Here is an 18232-nt window from a genome sequence, read left to right on the forward strand (position 1 = left end):
CGGGGGAGGTCCCCCAGCTGTTCTGCGACGCAGCACATCTGGTTCCGGTTCCTCTCTCCTGGGGAAGTGAAAGTGGAGGGGAGTTCGCTAGCTGTGCTCGGCGCCCTGCACCCCCTTGCTCCCGCGGGTCTGGAGCCGAAGCACCCCCTCCCTCCGGCTCAGGTCACGCGACGGCCGGCGCTGCTGCCGTCACGTCCCCGGCGGCCGGCGCACCAGTCCCCCGCGCTGCTGCCCCTTCCTCAGCAGCCTCCCGCTCCGCGCGCCCTCTGCCCCAGCCGGAACTTCCCTTGTGGGCTTGTGGGCGTTGGGACCCCGAGTGGCGCCGGTGCCCCTTGCCTTCCCCAGGGAGCAAGGGCTGCCTCGTGCAGGGCTCTTCCCTGGCTGGGTGAGGGAGGCTCGGGTGCACAGGTCCTGCGGATGGGGCCCACCCAAGGGCTCCTGCCTGCTGCCAGGGGCATAGGGCGCCCATTCTCCTGCAGTGGATGAGGGATGGGGCTGTGCCCCAGAGCTAAATCAGGAGGCTGACGCTGACTCCTGACTTCACCTTCCAGACGTGGAGGCTAAATTTAGCTGGAGTCGGGATGTGTGTGTTTGTGTGTCCTGGGGCCAGGTTGATGAGAGAGCCCTCCTGTCCATGAGGTTCCTTTGTGACCCCTTCTCTGGGGAAGCGTGGGAGGCTAAATAGGATTGTACATCCTGGAGCCAGTCTGAGCCTCCTCAGCTTTGCTCGGGGTCCTGTAGTCTGGAGTTCCACTTGGCATGATGCTGTGTTGATATCTTCAACAGTACCCTGCCCACAGACACCACCACCACCACCACACACACATCACCACACACACACACACACACACACACACACACACACACACACACACACATAGGCTGACTTCCGCTGAGCTGCAGCTTCCCCTTCACTGTTCCAGGAAGTCACCTCCCTTTCCCTCTGAAGCGCCCCCCACGCCTCTGCTGCAAGCCACCCACCAAGCTCTTGCCCAGCTTCTGCACCCTGGGGCTCCCCAGGACCCTTGGGCTCCTACTCTCTGGGGTTGGGCCATGGAGGCAGGTGAGAACTCAGTTACTGAAGGCCCGTTGTGGGCCTGTTTCTGTCTCTGGGCTCCGTGGAGGAGGGCATGGGGATGGCCGGGACTGTCCCTCCCCGCCAATTTTGTCCCCACTGGGGATACCCAAGGGTCCTGGAGGTGGGCGGGCACTGGGTTTTTGTTGGGTTAGTGGAATTAGGTGAGGAAAAAGGACACTTGAGGCTGGTGAAAAGACACTAAAACGGGTTTTGCAGGCTTTCCTAGAAACGGGAGCAGGGGGGCGATCCTCACAAAAACCTAGAGGTGGAATCTTTGAGAACTTTATCTGGCTCGTGCAGTTCTTAGGCTGTCATAACTACAATAGGAAAGTCCGAAACCTTTAAAAAGACTGTAAGGATGGCATTACGTCATGGCCAGAATGAGTGATGTCATTTCCTGCTGCTACAGAAAAGACTGACCTGTTATAACTGTGTAGGGAGTGAGAAGGGGTGGGGTCTTTAAAAGGGATACAGGACCAATGGGACATCAGCCCAGGTTAGCTGTGTGTTGTGGAGTGGAGTTGGGGTACTCTGAGGGGAGGGCTGGTACTACTGAAAGAGGGCCCTGGTCTCTTTAAGGAGCTGTGGTGGGCTGTGAGGGCCTGGTGATGTCACAGGCGGGAGAGTTCAGGATTGGCCGACCACTGATCCTGCCTTTCCTTGAAAGGACTAGGAAGAGGAGGGGAGTAACAGGGGGCACCCTGGTTGCCATGGCAATGTCAGCCTTCCTTGCTTCATCTCACCCCAACTTGACCATTCCAGATGCAGTGAGTGAGGAGGGGGCCATGGCGGAGGAGCGGCCCCCCCGGCTGGTGGATTACTTCGTGATAGCTGGGCTTGCAGGGAACAGAGCACCCATCCCTGAGGAAACATGGGTTCCTGAGCCCAGTGGGGCCCTGCGCCCTCCCCGGCCAGCGGAGCCCATCACAGATGTGGCAGTCATCGCTAGGGCGCTGGGCGAGGAGGTGCCCCAGGGCTACACATGCATCCAGTCTTCTGCCGGGGGCCACCCCTTGGAACTCAGTGCCGGGCTCCTGGGTGGAACTCAGCCCGTCATCTGCTACCGCAGGGGCCGTGACAAGCCCCCCCTCGTGGAGCTAGGGTGTGTGCCCCTACCCATGCTGGCACCAGGGTGGGCTGGGAGGGACTGCAGGGTGAGGCAGGGAGAGGTAGGGGTATGGATGAGGATGGGCAGTGGGAATGGGAAGACAGTGGGCTGGCTAGAGGCCAGGGACAACGGACAGAAGTTGTATGTCTTAGTCCTCACACTGACTTGGGTTTGTGTTGCTGCTCACCAGCTGTGTGGTCTTGGGCAGGTTCTGAGCCCCTCTGGGCTGTTTCCTCATCTGTAAAGTGGGAAAAATTACACATCCTCATAAGGTGGTTCAGAGATAAATGAACAGACTTGGCACAGTGTCAGTACGTGGTAGCTTTTTTCTTAGCATTTATTTATTTGTTTATTTTTAAAGATTTTATTGGTGAATTGGGGGAGGGGAACAGCGTTGGGGAATTGGGGAAGGGGAACAGACAAGTTGCTGCCCTTTTGTTCTTTAGTCTAGTTGTGGAGGGCGCCACTTCACTGGACTATGTTGGTATTATCACTGTGCTCTTCCTGGGTGAGGCAGTCGCTCGCCGGCCATTGGACGGCCGCTCACGGTGGCTCACGGCAGCTCACACTGGCTGCTGGCCGCTCACGCTGGCTGACGGCCACTCACGGTAGCTTACAGCAGCCCACTGCAGCAGGGGCTGCAGCCTACGCCAATGCCGGCGACTCACGGCAGCCCAGCTCCAGGTTGAGCTGTTGTTCACCATCTTAGCTGTAGAGGGCGCAGCGTCACTGGCCCACATGTGGGATCCGAACCCGGGTCCTGCTGCTCAGAGCTGGCATCCCAAGCCAACTCTTAACCAACGCGCCACTTGGCCGGCCCTTTCTTAGCATTTATTAATGAGTATGAGCACATGAACAGCTTGAGGGCTTGTTCCTGACCGAGAAGCAGAGCCAGGGGCAGAAGGGGGCAAGGATTCTGGAGGGCAGAGTTCAGCAAGTAGTGAGCCCTAGGGTCAGGGTTTGATGAGGCTGAGGGTGCTAGGCAGGGGGGTAGGACTGGGCAGGCAGGTCTAGCAGGACTGGGGTCTTTCTCTTCTGCCCCAAACTCGAAATCTCTCTGCTCTCTGTGCCCAGGGTGTTGTATGAGGGGAAGGAACGTCCCAAGCCTGGCTTCCAAGTGCTGGACACAACACCCTATAGCCACTCCGCCAACCTGGCCCCTCCAGGCCCTGGGCACCCCCGCACCTACCTCACTTACCGACGGGCAGCAGAAGGGGCGGGGCTGCATGCCTTGGGCATCACTGACCTCTGTCTGGTGCTGCCCAGCAAGGGCGAGGGCACTCCTCATACTTACTGCCGACTGCCCCGCAACCTCAACCCTGGCATGGTGAGTGGGCCCGGGGCCGAGCGCAGAGACCTGCACCATCTCAGTGTGAGAGTGTGGGCACTGGGCACAAGGGCATCCTAGGCCCAAGGCCTCTAATGGCAGGGGTGGGCCCAGAGGGAGGACTGGTCTTGGGGAACTGGGATTAGAGGGAGTTCTAAAGACAAAAGACCACTTAGGGGTGGTGGAGAAAATGGACCCCGGACACCTTTGTTAGCTGTGTATCTGCTCATCTCTTGCCATTTCTGGAGCAGTGGGGCCCAGCAGTGTACCTGTGCTACAAGGTGGGCCTGGCCAAGGCCAACACGCTGGTGTACGAGGCAGGTGAGTAGCCCTTTTGACCCTCCAAACCCTCGGCCCTCCACATCCCTCTTGCCCTGGCGCCTTTTGGCTGGCACTGCCAGTGTCCCCGGAACTCACTTCCCTTTTGCCACTTGGCCTTCTCTGGGATCCCGTGGTTCCTTTGCCTGGAATTGATGGTTCCTTCTCCTTTTGGGTGCCCCCTACTCGCCGGGGGTGCAGAGCTGCTGGGCCGCTACCCTGAGGAGGACAATGAGGCGTTCCCACTGCCGGAGTCAGTGCCTGTCTTCTGCCTGCCCATGGGGGCCACTATCGAGTGCTGGCCTACCCAGACGAAGTACCCAGTGCCGGTCTTCTCCACCTTTGTGCTCACGGGTGCAGCTGGTGACAAGGTAGGTGTGTGAGTGTGGGCAAGGGGCCCCGGCTGTGCAGGGCCCGCCTGACGGCCCCTCTGCCCCCACCAGGTGTATGGTGCCGCCCTGCAGTTCTACGAGGCGTTCCTGAGGGACAGGCTGTCTGAGCGGCAGGCGCGGGCCCTGGGCTTGCTGAGCGCTGTGGAGCGGGGCCGGGCCCTGGGGGGCCGAGCGGTGCGCACGCGGCGCGCCATTGCCGTGCTGTCCCGCTGGCCTGCCTTCCCCGCTTTCCGCGCCTTCCTCACCTTCCTCTACCGCTATTCGGTCTCAGGCCCCCACCGCCTGCCCTTGGAAGCGTGAGCACGGCGCCCCGACATGGGGCGGGGTCATAGGCCGGGGGAGGGGTCACAGATCGGGAGGCCAGGAGAGATGGAAGACGCTAGAATGGAGCCGGGTAGGGGCGGGGGGGGGGGGGGGCGGTTGTAGTTTGTCCGTTGCTAAAGTGCCACTGGCCCAGGGGGACAGTGGGGTCTGAAATCCAGGCTACACTTGCTAGCTAAGTCCTGGCAAGGGGCTGTGCGCGCTCAGAGGGGATCTCTCCGCTGATCTGCACAAATTCTATTGGCTCTGATGGCTGACACAGGTCGGGAGGCAGAGGTTGGGGAAGATGAAAGTTCTTGGGGCAGGTGATTGAGGAGAGCAAATGTGGCAGTTGACGAGGGATAGACTGGGGAGTCTACCTCTGACCGGTATCCCTCTCTTCCCCAGGCACATCTCCCACTTCATTCACAACGTCCCCTTCCCTTCCCCACAGAGACCCCGAATCCTGGTTCAGGTGAGGGCTGAGGCCAGGTTGGGTGGGGCTCAGTGGGAGGAGGGCAGTTGGCAGGGGCCAGCCTCGTCATCCTGACCCCTGGCTCTTCTTCCTCCCAGATGTCTCCCTATGACAACCTGCTCCTCTGCCAGCCTGTGTCCTCACCCCTGCCCCTCAGGTAGGTGCCCAAGTCGGGGGAGCTTTGGTGACCAAAGACACTGTAGGTGCCGGGCAGGGGGGCATAGCTGTTGAGGGCTGTGCCCAGTGACTAGGGAAGGGTCTCCTGGTGACCCACTCCCCACCTCGGCTTTGCCCGCAGTGGTGCCAGCTTCCTACAGCTGCTGCAGAGTCTGGGCCCTGAGCTGGCCATCACGCTGCTGCTGTCCGTGCTCACAGAACACAAACTGCTAGTCCACTCGCTGCGGCCAGACCTGCTCACCAGCGTCTGCGAGGCCCTTGTCTCTGTGAGTGCCCCCCCTGCCCAGCCCGCCTCCCCCAGGATGTTCTTTTGGGTGCCCCCACCCCTGGGGAGGGTCCCCCAGCCTTCTCCCTGGACATAGCCTACAGGGACATACAGCATCCGTCCTGGGCTCTTTGGAGCCCGCCTCCAGCAGGCACCCCCCCCACCCAAGGCCAATGACCCCTCCCCTCCTGCATGCCCCCACTGCTGCCTCAGCCCCCTGTGCTCATGGGTCCCCACTCCTGGTGCCCCAGATGATCTTCCCGCTGCACTGGCAGTGCCCCTACATTCCGCTGTGCCCACTGGTGCTGGCCGACGTGCTCAGTGCCCCCGTGCCCTTCATCGTGGGTATCCACTCCAGCTACTTCGATCTGCACGACCCCCCTACTGATGTCATCTGTGTTGATCTAGACACCAACACGCTCTTCCAGTAAGCGGGTCCTTCTCCCTCAAGGGGGCTGCCGGGAGGGGGCCTGAGGGCGGTGTATGGGGAGCTGTTTGCTCTAAAGGAGCCTCTGGCAAAAGATGGGGGAGGCTGGTGGGGAGCCCCACGGCCCCTCCCTTCTGTTCCCCTCACAGGACGGAGGAAAAGAAGCCCCTCTCCCCTCGGAACCTGCCCCGCAAGCCCTACAAGGTCCTTCTGTCTACACTGACAAACCTGTACCAGCAGCTCGATCAGAGTGAGAAGCTTGGGTGGGGGGCTGGGAGCTGTCATTGACCTTAAACCTCCAGTGTGAGGAGCCTGTGGAGAGCTAGACCGTATTACCTTGAGGAGGTTAGAGGAGTTAGGGCTCCGTGTGGTGGGAGTGAGGGGAATTCAAATCCCAGTGCGAGCAGGAGGGAGCGGCATACAGTATGAATACCCCTCAGTATGTTGGGAAGGTCCAGCCTGTTCCTGGGGAGGCTTGAAACTGTCAGCTAAGGGTAGCGTCCATCCGTCTGTCTGTTAATACTGGTACAAGGTCAGTTAGCAACGGGAGGTGGTCAGGCCCGTGGTGCAGACCTGTGTGCAGGTAGGGTTGGGGCAAGCCCCTGGGGGGCCAGCCCTGAGTCTCAGGCCGCCCTGGTTCCCAGCATACACCGGGCCCGAGGAGGAGGCATCCTTAGAGTTCCTGCTGACCGACTACGAGGCCGTGTGCGGCCGCCGGGCCCGGTTGGAGCGCGAAGTCCAGGGGGCCTTCCTCCGCTTCATGGCCTGTCTGCTGAAGGGCTACCGGGACTTCCTGCGCCCGCTCACCAAGGCTCCCTCTGAGGGCTCTCGGGATGTCGACAACCTCTTCTTCCTGCAAGGTAAGGAGGGCCTGTCTCTTCTCTTCTTGGGGAGGGTGTCACGGGACGGCTGACCGGGAGGGCCTGGGGACCACTCAGTTGCTTGTTCCTTCACTCAGCAAATGTTTTTATGGGTGCCAGCTTTGAGCCATACACTCTTCTGGGCTCAGAGGGAGTGAGGGTACAAAGATGAAACGGCCGTGGCCTAGGAGCCCCGGCTGGGGTTGGGCACAGCGACGCCTGCGGTGAGCCACCCCGACGGGCAGAGCTCTCTTCGGGGTCACTAGCCTTGGAGAAGGCCTGGTCTGAGGGCATGTCTACAGACAGATGCCAGGAATTCCATGGGTCATGGAGCTGAGCCGGTCGGCTTGGTGTGGGGGTAGTTGGGCACAGGGGCCAGGGGATGATACTTTGATGGCCCAGGATGCCAGTGGGCATGGAGCCAGGGAAGGGGTTCCGATAGCGGGTGGCTCTGATAGCAAAGTCTGGCAGCCTTCACCCCGGCCATTCTCACCCCCTCAGGCTTCCTCAAATCCCGGGAGCGCTCCAGCTACAAGCTGTACTCTCAACTGCTGCACACGCAGATGTTTTCGCAGTTCATCGAGGAATGCTCCTTTGGCTCAGCCCGGCACGCCGCCCTCGAATTCTTTGACTCTTGCGTCGACAAGGTTTTGGGCATTGTCCCTTCGCTTCGCGCCCACTGCCCTCTGCTCTCCTCCGGGCTGTCTCTCTAACCCTGGGGCTGTTATAAGCACAACTTTCCATCTTATCCGTGATGGGGATGGTACCCCTGGGGTTCTGCACAGCATGACCTGTGCAGCCACACCTGGCTGGCTTCATATGCACCACACCTCTCCCTCCCGACTCCATCCCCACAGTGTCTCCAGGGCCCACGTGCTCCTGCCCCAGGGATGTGCTTTCTGGGGAGATGCCACCTTCCGGGCACCCTGGCCCTGCTCCGTGCCCACTGTGCTGGTGCTCATGCTCCTTCCATCCGCCCTCAGGTCCACCCAGAGCAGGATAAGCCGGAATCCACCACCTTGGTGGAGCTGGAAGAGCTGTCGGGAAGCGAGCTCACCGTCTTTATCACGCCTCCTGAGGAGCCCCCAGTGCCAGAGGGCAGCGAACCCTCTCCCCAGTACTGGTGAGAGCCTCTTGTGCCCTCACTGGTCCCAAGGCCACACAGGCAACTTAGTGCCGGCGGCTCCTGACGTGGCCTCTCCGCCCTCCAGCTATGATGGGTTCCCCGAGCTACGGGCTGAGCTGTTTGAGTCTCCCCAAGAGCAAGCCGGGGCTCTTCCTGTGCCGGGCCCGTCCCGTAGTGCCCCCAGCAGTCCTGCCCCTCGCCGTACCAAACAGGTAACCAGCAGGTGGGCCCCACAGAGGCGCCTGGCTCGGCCGAGGGCTGCTGCTTCAGCTTTTTCGTCTATCAAATGGGTATAACGGTACCTATCCCGTAAGGTTGTTAGGAGCTTTACATGTGCCTGGCACAGGAAATGTTGGCTGTTGCACTACTGTCATCATCGTCCTCGTCCTCTGAGCACTCTGGGGATTCAGGGCTGTGTTGCCTCTTCCAGGGCACCTGCCCGGGGCTCCGGGGCTGAAGCTGCTTAGGCAGCACCCCTCCTGCACCCTCTAGTCACAGCTCCTTTCTCAGGGAGGGGGCTGCTTCTCCCACACCATTTTAAGACCCCCCCCTCCCCCGCCCCGGCGTTGTCCTCACCCAGGCGTGTCCCCTGCCCCACCTAGGAGATGAAGGTCGCACAGCAGATGGCACAGAAGTCGGCGACTGTGCCAGAGCTTTGGGCCCGGTGCCTGCTGGGGCACTGCTACGGGCTGTGGTTCCTGTGTCTGCCTGCCTATGTGCGGTCAGCACCCTCTCGGGTGCAGGCGCTGCACACGGCCTACCACGTGCTGCGCCAGATGGAGAGCAACAAGGTGGTGCGGCCTGACGAGGTGGGCACTCACGCGTGTTCTTGGGGGGCTTTTGCCGCCATGGGGGCCGTGAGAGGGGGACACTCACTGGAGACCAGGGGAGGCAGATGGGGAGCACTCCAGAACACCCACCGAACACACGAGTGTGATGGGGGACAGCCGCAAGGACTGGAGGGTGACGGGATCAGCGGGGCCCAGCCAAGCCTGTGAGAGCCGGGAGGGCATGGGGAGGGCTGCAGGGGGTGCCCGCGGAGACTCGTGCCCTCAGCCTGCGCCTCTCTCGGCCCAGGTGTGCTACCGGATGCTTATGCAGCTGTGCTCGCACTACGGGCAGCCTGTGCTGTCTGTGCGGGTCATGCTGGACATGCGGCAGGCGGGCATCGTGCCCAACACCATCACCTATGGCTACTACAACAAGGTACCGAATTGGGAGCGAGGGCGGGCCTGTGCCAGCTGTGTGTGGGAGGGTGCTGCTGTCTTGACACCCGCTGCCTGCCCCTTTTTGGAGATCAGGCCGTACGGCCCAGCCAGGTCCTAGAAGCACTGTCACCTGTGTGTTCCTGTGCCGTCTTAGCACCTGCAGCAGGTTTTCTCACGCTCGGCTGCTCCGATTCTCGCAGCAGCCCTCACAGGGGGTGGGCAGGTATTGCCACCTCCCAGTCATAGCTGACAGTTAGCTGGTGTGCCCAGATACCTCTTACATCATTCTATCTTTACCACGGCCCCAGCCGGTGGAAGGATTCTCATCCCCATCTTACAGATGAGGCGATGAGGTTGCAGAGTCAGTGACTTGGCCAGGGTCGCACAGTGTGAAGCTAGGAAGATACGAACACAGGCGTAGCGACGTCGCTTGAGTTCAGGCCCTTAACCGTGACACTCAACCCCCTCCTGTTTTTTAGGTGAGGAAACTAATGACCAAAAAAGTGAAATGGTTTCTTCCAAGCCACGTAGTTTATAAGTAGCAGAGTCTGGATACAAATGAGCTCCCCTGCTTTTGGCTACCTCCAGATCCCTGCAGAGGTGACCGCTGCCAGCCAATGGCCTCTTCTGGGCTTTCGCTCCAGACTGAGCCATTGGCAGGATGGTCAAAAGCAGGAGGTCTGGAGGGGAAGGTTGTGCCTGGGGCCCCAGCACAGGCAGCGGGTGCAGGCTGGGGTCAGGGTGTGGAAGTAGGCCATCTCGATGGGCCCTGTGCTTGGCAGGCTGTGCTGGAAAGCAAGTGGCCGTCTGGTACACCTGGTGGGCGCCTGCGGTGGGCCAAGCTCCGGAACGTCGTCCTGGGGGCTGCCCAGTTCCGCCAGCCCTTGAGAGAACGGTGGCGGCAGCAGCAGCAGCAGCAGCAGCAGCAGCGGCAACAGCAGCAGCAGGCGGCAGCACAAGAGGCGGGCAGCTCCCAGACAGGTGGGCAAGGCTTGGTGGCACAGGCTTGGGGTTCAGGCAGGGAGAGGCGTGGGGAGCTGGGGCTGGCCTAGTGTTTGGCACTGGCTGTTCTGGGGATGGATACGCTACACTTGGCTGGTAACGAGAGAGGCGAAGTGGTGCGGGAAAGGAACCCGACTCACCCAGGGCCATGCAAGGAGCTCTGTTTTGGAATAGGGGCTGGGTTTCGGCCTGGCTGCCTTTCAGCCCCTCCCTGGCCTTTGCAGAGCCCTATCTGGAGCGCCCCTCCCCTACCCGCCCCCTTCAGCGCCAGACTACTTGGGCTGGCCGAAGCCTGCGGGACCCGGCCTCACCCACGGGGCGCCTGGTGAAGAGCGGCAGCCTGGGCAGTGCCCGAGGGGCACAGCCCACTGTGGAGGCTGGCGTGGCCCACAGTGAGTGCCCTCGTCCGACCCACAGCTCAGTCAGCTTTCCTAACCACTTGCCAGTGAGAGAGGGGAAGACTGGAGCCAGGATGGAGGGGTGGCCCTCTGTGGTGGGGACTGCAGACGCTGAGGGAATCTTGCCCAGAATGCCATCATGGTGGGGGTTGTGGTGCCAGAGTTTGTGCAGCCAGGAACCGCGTTACTCAATGTCTGGAGGAGGGGCTGGGCTCCATCTTCCCTAAGTCTTTTCTGCCCCGCAGTGATCGAGGCCTTGGGGGTACTGGAGCCCCGGGGATCGCCTGTGCCCTGGCACAATGGAAGCCTCTCTGACCTGAGCCTGACTGGGGAGGAGCCTGCACCTGGAGGCAGCCCAGGGGACTCAGGCTCAGCTCTGAGCACCCAGTCCTCTGAAGCCCTGGAATGGCCAAGTGGCCGGCTGCCCAAGGCTGGTGGGCGGCAGGATGAGGCCAGTACCCCCCGACGAGGGCTGGGTGCCCGCCTCCAACAGCTGCTCACCCCTTCCCGCCGCTCCCCTGCCTCTCGAGTTCCCCCGCCTGAGCTGCCTGCTGACCTGCCTCCCCCAGCCCGCGGCAGCCCCCTGGACAGCCTTCTGCACCCCCGAGAGCGGCCTGGATCCACTGCCTCCGAGGTAGCCAGCGAGACACTTCAGCACCGCGAGGCCGGGGGGGGGAGTGCCAGGGAGGGCCCTGAGGGGTGGCTGAAGCTGGCATCCTGGTGACAAGGCCCACGCTCTCTCCTGTGATGGCAGAGCTCAGCCTCCCTGGGCAGTGAGTGGGACCTCTCAGAATCCTCTGTCAGCAGCCTGAGCCTTCGCCGGTCCTCAGAGCGCCTCAGTGACCCACCCGGATCCTCCCAGACACCTTCCCTGGAAGTGAGCACGCCCCCTGCCACACAGATGTGTCTAAGCACACACATGCACACACCCGTCCACTGGGTCCCAGGCCCAGCCGGAGAGGCGGAGAGGGCGGGGCTGGGGTTTGGAGGTGGACGGGGCTCAGGAAGGAGACCAGGCCGGGCTTGCTTCCTGGGCTCTTCCTGCTGCAGGTTCTGCTGTCTAGCTGCTCCCTGTGCCGCAACTGTGACTCGCTGGTATACGACGAGGACATTATGGCCGGCTGGGCACCTGACGACTCCAACCTCAACACCACCTGCCCCTTCTGCAAGTGCTCCTTTGTGCCCCTGCTCAGTGTCCAGACCTTTGACTCCCGACCCAGGTGCCAAAGCAGGGCAACGTGCTGGGGGTGGGAAGGGGGTGGAGGTCCGAGGGCTGACCCCGCCTGCTTCCCCCCTGCAGCGCCCCCAGCCCAGCCCCAGCTCGTGCCAGCGGCAGCAAAGATGCCCCTGTCCCTGGGGGCCCAGGCCCTGTGCTCAGTGACCGCAGGTCCTGCCTCGCCCTGGATGAGCCCCAGCTGTGCAATGGGCACATGGGGGTAAGGGCTGGGCCAAAGGGGCATGAGGAATGGGCGTGTGTGTGTATGTGTTGCCCTGGGAGGGGGCTGGAGGTGCTGGGGGGAGATGGGCAAGGTGTCGGACGTGTGGCTCAGTGGGAAGAAAGCATGGCTCTGAGGACGGGCCATGGCACATGCCTTCCATTGCCCTCCCCACCTGTGCCCGACAGGGTGCCTCCCGGCAGGTGCAGGATGGGGCATGGGCATACCTGAGCCCCCTGGTGCTGCGGAAGGAACTGGAGTCGTTGGTAGAGAACGAGGGCAGTGAGGTGCTGGCGTTGCCGGAGCTGCCTGCTGCCCACCCCATCATCTTCTGGAACCTTCTGTGGTATTTCCAGCGGCTGCGCCTGCCCAGCATTCTGCCATGCCTGTTGCTGGCCTCCTGCAATGGGCCCCCGCCCCCCCAGGTCAGTGCCCTCGTGTGGTCCCTGCTTCTGAGGGCTCCCCTCCTCTCTCCTGGGCCTCTGTGTCCTTGTTGCGGTACCAAGAGCACAGGCTTTGGAGTCAGGTGTACCGGTGTGACTCCTGGCCCTTTCACTTCACCACTGAACCTCGATTTTCTCACCTGTAAAATGGCACGAGTGCTCCCCTCGCAGGGCTGTTGTTAGGCTCCTTGGGTGGTGCCTGGAGCCCAGACGGTGACTGGCTATTGTTCGTCTGCTCAGCCCACCGGTATCTACCGAGCAGCTACTAGGCTCCAGGCACGGCTTTTAGGCACTAGGAGTATGGCAGGTTACAAAACAAGGTCCTTGCTCCCAAAGAGCTTACATGCTCCTGAGGGATCAGAGTTCCTGTCCCTCTTCTCTTTGGCTGTGTCCTGTAATGTCCCTCAGTCTCTGGGAGCCTGTCCACGTCGTGTCCTCCGTGGGCCTCACTGTCTCCCTTATCTTGGCCCCCGCAGGCCCCATCTCCTTGGCTCACGCCTGACCCAGCGTCTGTGCAGGTGCGGCTGCTGTGGGATGTCCTGACCCCTGACCCCAACAGCTGCCCACCTCTCTATGTGCTCTGGAGGACCCACAGTGAGTCTGCTGTTCCCTAGGGTGGGGACAGGTGGGTCCCATGCCCAGAGGGCTGTCATCCTGGCTATCTTCCTTTCTTTCACGCAGGCCAGACACCCCAGCGGGTGGCATGGCCGGGCCCGGCACCTGAGTCCCTGAACCTGGGTTTGCTGGAGTCGGTGCTACGCCATGTCGGTCTCAGTGAGGTGCACAAGGCTATAGGGCTCCTGCTGGAAACTCTGGAGTCCCCTCCCACTGGCCTGCACCTCCAGAGGTATGGGGCTCCCATGTGGGAGGTCGCTGGCCTGTGCCGGGCCCTGTACCCCCTTTCTCTCGCTCAAGCCCTCTGTCTCCACTCTAGGGGCATCTACCGTGAGCTCTTATTCCTGACAATGGCTGTTATGGGCAAGGACCACAAGGACATAGGTGAAGGGCCAGCAGCGGGCTGAGGCGTTCAGGGATCTGGGGCCAGGTGTGGGAGGTGGCATCCTCATGTATCGACCTCCCGCCACCTTCTTCCCTAGTGAACTTCGACAAGAGGTACAAGTCTGCCTTTAACAAGTTGGCCAGCAGCATGGGCAAGGAAGAGCTGAGGCATCGGCGGGCACAGATGCCCACCCCAAAGGCCATTGACTGCCGAAAATATTTTGGAGCACCTCTGGAATGCTAGGGACCCTTAAAGCTTCCCTCTCCAGCCTGGGATGGGAGGTGAGGGAAGAAGGATTCAAGCGATAACCTGCTTCCCTGTTCCTCTCGTTGAGGAGTTGGGAACGGGCTGGGAAGCGCGCCCGGCCACAGGTTCCCTGTGGGGGCAACCGGAAGAAGGACCCACCATTACCGAAAGCCCCCACTCCCTGTTTCTAGCCTGTCCAATATGCTCATGCTGACACTGGAGGAGGCCTGGGGGCAGCTGGCACAGCCCCGTCCCTCCCCGCCCCATCCCAGGCACTCCTCTCCAGGGTACCCACAGACCTGCACTGCCCTGGTCATTTTATAAGTTTTTGTTTTAAAAAACAACTGGAAAGCTACAGAGTGTCTGAGCCGTCGCCCTGAATGGGAGGGAGGGATGCCATTCCCTGCCGAGGGCGGTCCCTCTCCCCGGGAATTGCTGAAGGAGTCCAAGGCTCCCCATGCCTTTCTACCTTAGCGTTTGTCTTTTATTTTAAGTTATTTATTCGGAGCCACAGCTCCCTTGCTTTTGAGGTTCTTCTGGATGGTGAGAAAGAGAAGGGAAATGGGGCACCACGCACGGCCCCTTGAAAGTCAGGAGGTGGGAGCTAGGGGAGTCCTGCGCTCCCCCTAGGAAGAACCGGTGCCCCCTCTAGTGCTCATCCTTCCTGCCCCTCCCTCCACCGTGGAACGCCTCGGCCACCCAGGGCCCTGACTGTGCAATAAGGACGATTCCTCGCGAAGTTTGGTTGGATGTAAATAGAGTAAAAGCTGCTTCTGTCTTTTTCCTTCGGTCTCCTGTTTCCTGGGCCTGGGGTAATGGTGGGGGATTCCTCTTTTTCCTCTGGTTACACATCCTGCCTTCCACCTTTCCATCCTGTGCAGCCTTCAGGCACACCCTGCTTTCCCCGACCAGGTCAGCTACTGGTCCCTTGAGGCACAGGGAGTTCTGGGAGCAGGAGAGGGGTGAATCGATCCGGTGCTGGCTATGGCAGTGCCAGTCTGTGTGGCACTTCCGGCCCTCCCATACAATCACCCCCTTGTCCCTCATCTGTACCCCACACAAAGCCTCCATTCTCTGGGGGCCCTGAGCTCATCTCTGCCTTCTTTCCTCTCCCTGGCTGCCCCCTCCCAGCTTCTCCAGTACCTCCACAGGATGACAGCCCTCTCTCCCAGTAGGTGGTGGTGGTGGCCCTCACGCGGCGGGGGGGCCCTGGCCGTCATCTTAGGTCTCCTTGGCTGCCCTCGTTGCAGTCGATACTCTTCCAACCAGGGTCTGAGCCTGGGGACAGCACCAGGAAGATGGGGACAAGGATAAAGGGGCTCACTGCATGTGCACATCAAGGGGACAGCCGTCACTCTCCTCATCCCTTTTGCCCACTCGGAGTTCTCCCTTCTTTCCTGTCTAATGAAATAGATACAGGAAACAACTAACAGAGCTGCAAAACCAATTACCAAAGGGAACTGGCCAACAAAACAAAATGCCTGGGGAGGGGGACAGGCGGGTCAATGGAAGAAACAACCTCCAGGAGCCTTTAGTGCCCATCGCTGGGGGTGAGGGCAGGACGGAGAGAGGTACTACTTCTGAACTCGGGGATCTTCACACCCTAGGGCCCTTCACCGCCCGGTCTGGAGCATGGTTGGACACTTTTCCAGTGTCCCTGAGGAGCTGCACAGGAGGGAAGCAGGGGTTTTGGAAATGCCACCTGTTTTGCCAGGGATTAGGCGATGCCTTCGTCAGAGGGGGACCCTCATGTCACCCCAGGTTCTGGTCAGGCCGCATTCCCTGGCATCAGCCCCTCCCTGTTTCATCCCTAAGGACCTGCAAGAGCCACTGCCTTCCTGAAATCCGCTGTTTCTGCCGAGTAGTGTACCCAGCAATACGCGAAACCATCTAGAGCTGGAATGTTGGGGCTCGGTCGCAACCTTCATAGACCACAGCCTTACTGGGCTAGAGAACCTCTTGGTACATGAATAATAATGATAATCAGCCATGCTCCCAGCTTCTGTTTCCATCTTGGGACTTCCTTCTAGAGGTCTATAAGAGAGGCAGAACTACAGAATTCTTTAATCAGAAGAGTATCTGGGAATTTCAGCAGCAAAGGACTCACCATGGCATCTGACATCCCTCTGCCCTGTGGCCCAGGGAGGGAGCTGTATGAGGGGAAGGCTATGCACAGATTACCTGGCCCCATTTCTCTTCACAGACTTTTGCATGTCCAGGCTGGAGCATGACAAATTTTAGGTAAATCTTGTCTCCTGTCACTTCCAATTTCACAACACCTGTGCCTCAGTTTTTCCTCATCTGCAAACTGGGGAGTTTGTTTAAAGGTTACATACTCCGTATAAAATGCGAAGCACACGCAATCAATGTGAGCTTCAGAAAGAAGACGAACAAGCACGTAGAGACTGTGTAGGACCACGGTCACATCCACTACCACGATGGCCTCGCTTGTCTTCCTTGGAGCTCAGTCACGCCAGGTTGAAAGGCTCCTTCCACGGCCCCGCTTTAATTTTGTTGAAAGGCATTTTCTCAGGCCTCACTGACACCTTCCTGGGGCTGGTATCTCCCACCACCGTGTTTCTCGGGTCTCCTCGTAGCCACTGAAGAGTGGCTGTTCAGACAGCAGAGAAACTGGACTGATGATGGGCAAAGCAGCAGGCTAGGGAAGGAGGGTTGGACCTTCCACGAGGGCAGTGACTTCCTCTCATTTACTGTTATGCCCCAGCTCACAGACGAGTGCCTGATAACATAATAGGCCCTCTAACATGTGTGTTCAATGAGTCAGTGAAAGCATGAAAATGAGGGGTTAGTAGAGAACTGATTTTCAGTGTTAACACAAGACAGCTCCTCGAGGTACAATACCAACAGAAGCTGACTTTAGAACTAAGGGGGTGAAACTGTTGGGCAAGTTTGGAAAACTCATAACAGTGACAATTATGTTTATCGAGTACTTACTATCCTTGGCACTGTCCTGAGCATTTTAAATGGGCTGTTTGATAATCCTCACAATTACCCTATGAGCTAGGTACTCTTATCGCTCATTCCTATTTCACCGATAGGGAAAGTAGGGCACAGAGAATAGAGGTTAAGTAACTTGCACCCAAATCACACAACTGGGAAGAGGTAAAGCCAAGATCCAAACCCAGGCAGTCTGACTCCAGAGACCATGTTCTTTAACTGGACGTGATACTGGAATGAAACAGGCTTTTTTTTTTTTTTTTTTTTACACACTTAACAAGAACTGGGGCATGCCTCCGCATGTGTGTGCAGGGTCTCCCTATGGCTTTACGTAGCCACGTCCTTTATGAGTTTCGTTTCCATTGCACAGCATGGCTTCCAAACGATTTGAAAAACACGTTCTAGGGCTTCTGGAACCAGTTGTTTCTGGGTTCAAACCACTGCTTAGTCACTAATTAGCTGTCTGACCTTTGCAAGTTACTTAACGTCTCTGAGCCTGTTTCTTGATCTACCTGAGTTCATATTACAGTTCTGCCACGTATCATGTGTAACTTTGGGCAAAGTCATTTGATCTGTACCTCATTTTCCTCATGTGTGTAAAACGCGGAGAACAGTAACGACTCCACAGTTAGGAGGAATCAATAAGATAATCCATGTAAAGCTCTTACAAGAATAAATAACATATAGCAGAGTGCCTCGCAGTCTTGCCCCAAACATTAACTATTGTAATTCCCTCAACACGCTCTGTGATACCTGGTCCCTATCCTCGAGGTGCTCAAGAACAATACTTGTGGTCAGTGCCCCAGAAACGCTGTGAGAGTTTAGGTGCACCTAACTGCTTCGGGGAAGTAGGGAGGCTAGCAAGAGGAGTTGGGCCTTGAGTTAATTAGATGGAGTGGGGTGGGATGGGAGGCTGTTTCTTTCACTGTGAACCCAACCAGACCAGGAGATCCCGTAGAGGAGTAGGAGTGCTCTGCACACTGTAATTTCTCAGCAACTTGGCTAGCTGCCTTTTCTTCTGCTGTCGTGGTTTAGTCACGACAGGACCATGCTGGGGTACGATGGAGACCAGGAAGCTCAAGGCCTTTGGCAGACGGAGACAGGCCACGCCCCAAACAGCCAGCAAGGCCCAGGCGCCTAAAGCTATTTCTATCGTGAAATTCCTGGATTCTGTCGCGATGAAACCCCACCTAACGCAGAGCCCAGCGCCGTCCTCCAGTCTCCATCTTTAGAATTGGAAGAATGAGAACTGGCCAAAGGGGAATCCCGGTTTGGGGATACTGGGGTACGGCGGCTGCCTGGGGACCAAAACGTCTCTAAGGTAAAGTTGCAGCCTGAAGCGATTTTTTGACCCCCGACACTTAATGGGCTGCTGAAGACCCGGATGTGTCTGGGACTGGCCGAGGTACCCATTAACGCGCCCCCGCTAGACCATCCCCCTCCTCCGTTTAGAATTGGGTCTGAAGTACGCCAATCATCACTTCTCCAGCCACTCACTCTTCAAGGGTGGGGTGTAGTCCCGGCATCCCCTCTCTTATTGGCATGGCCAAGAAGAAGAGGGCGGGGAGGCCGGCTTAGGTCGCCCAATGGGCGTCGTGGCGTGTGGGGAAGGCGGAGCCGAGGCGCTTGGCAGCTGCCCAATCAGCGTCCTTGTTTGTGTGGTGCCGCCGCCGCCGGTGCAGCCGCCG

General features: G+C 59.4%; 1 protein-coding gene across 3 annotated transcripts; it reads left to right on the top strand.

Moving 5' to 3' along the window:
* The first annotated feature begins 54 nt into the window (after positions 1-54).
* On the top strand, positions 55-14370 carry DENND4B (DENN domain containing 4B). Of its 3 annotated transcripts, none has more exons than XM_019627408.1 (28): positions 55-1063; positions 1841-2180; positions 3261-3513; positions 3765-3834; positions 4033-4202; positions 4275-4519; positions 4932-4998; positions 5097-5155; positions 5297-5441; positions 5692-5867; positions 6017-6117; positions 6512-6727; positions 7229-7374; positions 7711-7850; positions 7939-8065; positions 8456-8662; positions 8931-9059; positions 9844-10042; positions 10288-10455; positions 10707-11095; positions 11216-11338; positions 11512-11681; positions 11762-11897; positions 12101-12322; positions 12817-12934; positions 13022-13187; positions 13275-13339; positions 13438-14370. In XM_019627408.1, exons 1-28 carry the CDS (start codon positions 1054-1056, stop codon positions 13581-13583), a joined length of 4503 nt encoding a protein of 1500 aa, XP_019482953.1. In that variant the 5' UTR covers positions 55-1053; the 3' UTR covers positions 13584-14370. The 3 variants fall into 3 exon arrangements, with proteins under 3 accessions (XP_019482953.1, XP_019482952.1, XP_019482954.1); XM_019627407.1 differs by having other exon boundaries at positions 56-1063; positions 12086-12322; XM_019627409.1 differs by lacking the exon at positions 10288-10455 and having other exon boundaries at positions 56-1063; positions 12086-12322.
* The last annotated feature ends 3862 nt before the right edge of the window (positions 14371-18232 follow it).

Source organism: Hipposideros armiger, unplaced genomic scaffold, assembly GCF_001890085.2.
Source record: "Hipposideros armiger isolate ML-2016 unplaced genomic scaffold, ASM189008v1 scaffold_729, whole genome shotgun sequence".
NCBI lineage: Eukaryota > Metazoa > Chordata > Mammalia > Chiroptera > Hipposideridae > Hipposideros > Hipposideros armiger.

Excerpts from the sequence above, each read along its gene's own strand:
- DENND4B (XM_019627407.1), top strand. Across the intron at positions 4,520-4,931 it reads CACCGCCTGCCCTTGGAAGC|GCACATCTCCCACTTCATTC; the intron begins GTGAGCACGGCG and ends TCTCTTCCCCAG. Across the intron at positions 7,851-7,938 it reads GAACCCTCTCCCCAGTACTG|CTATGATGGGTTCCCCGAGC; the intron begins GTGAGAGCCTCT and ends TCCGCCCTCCAG.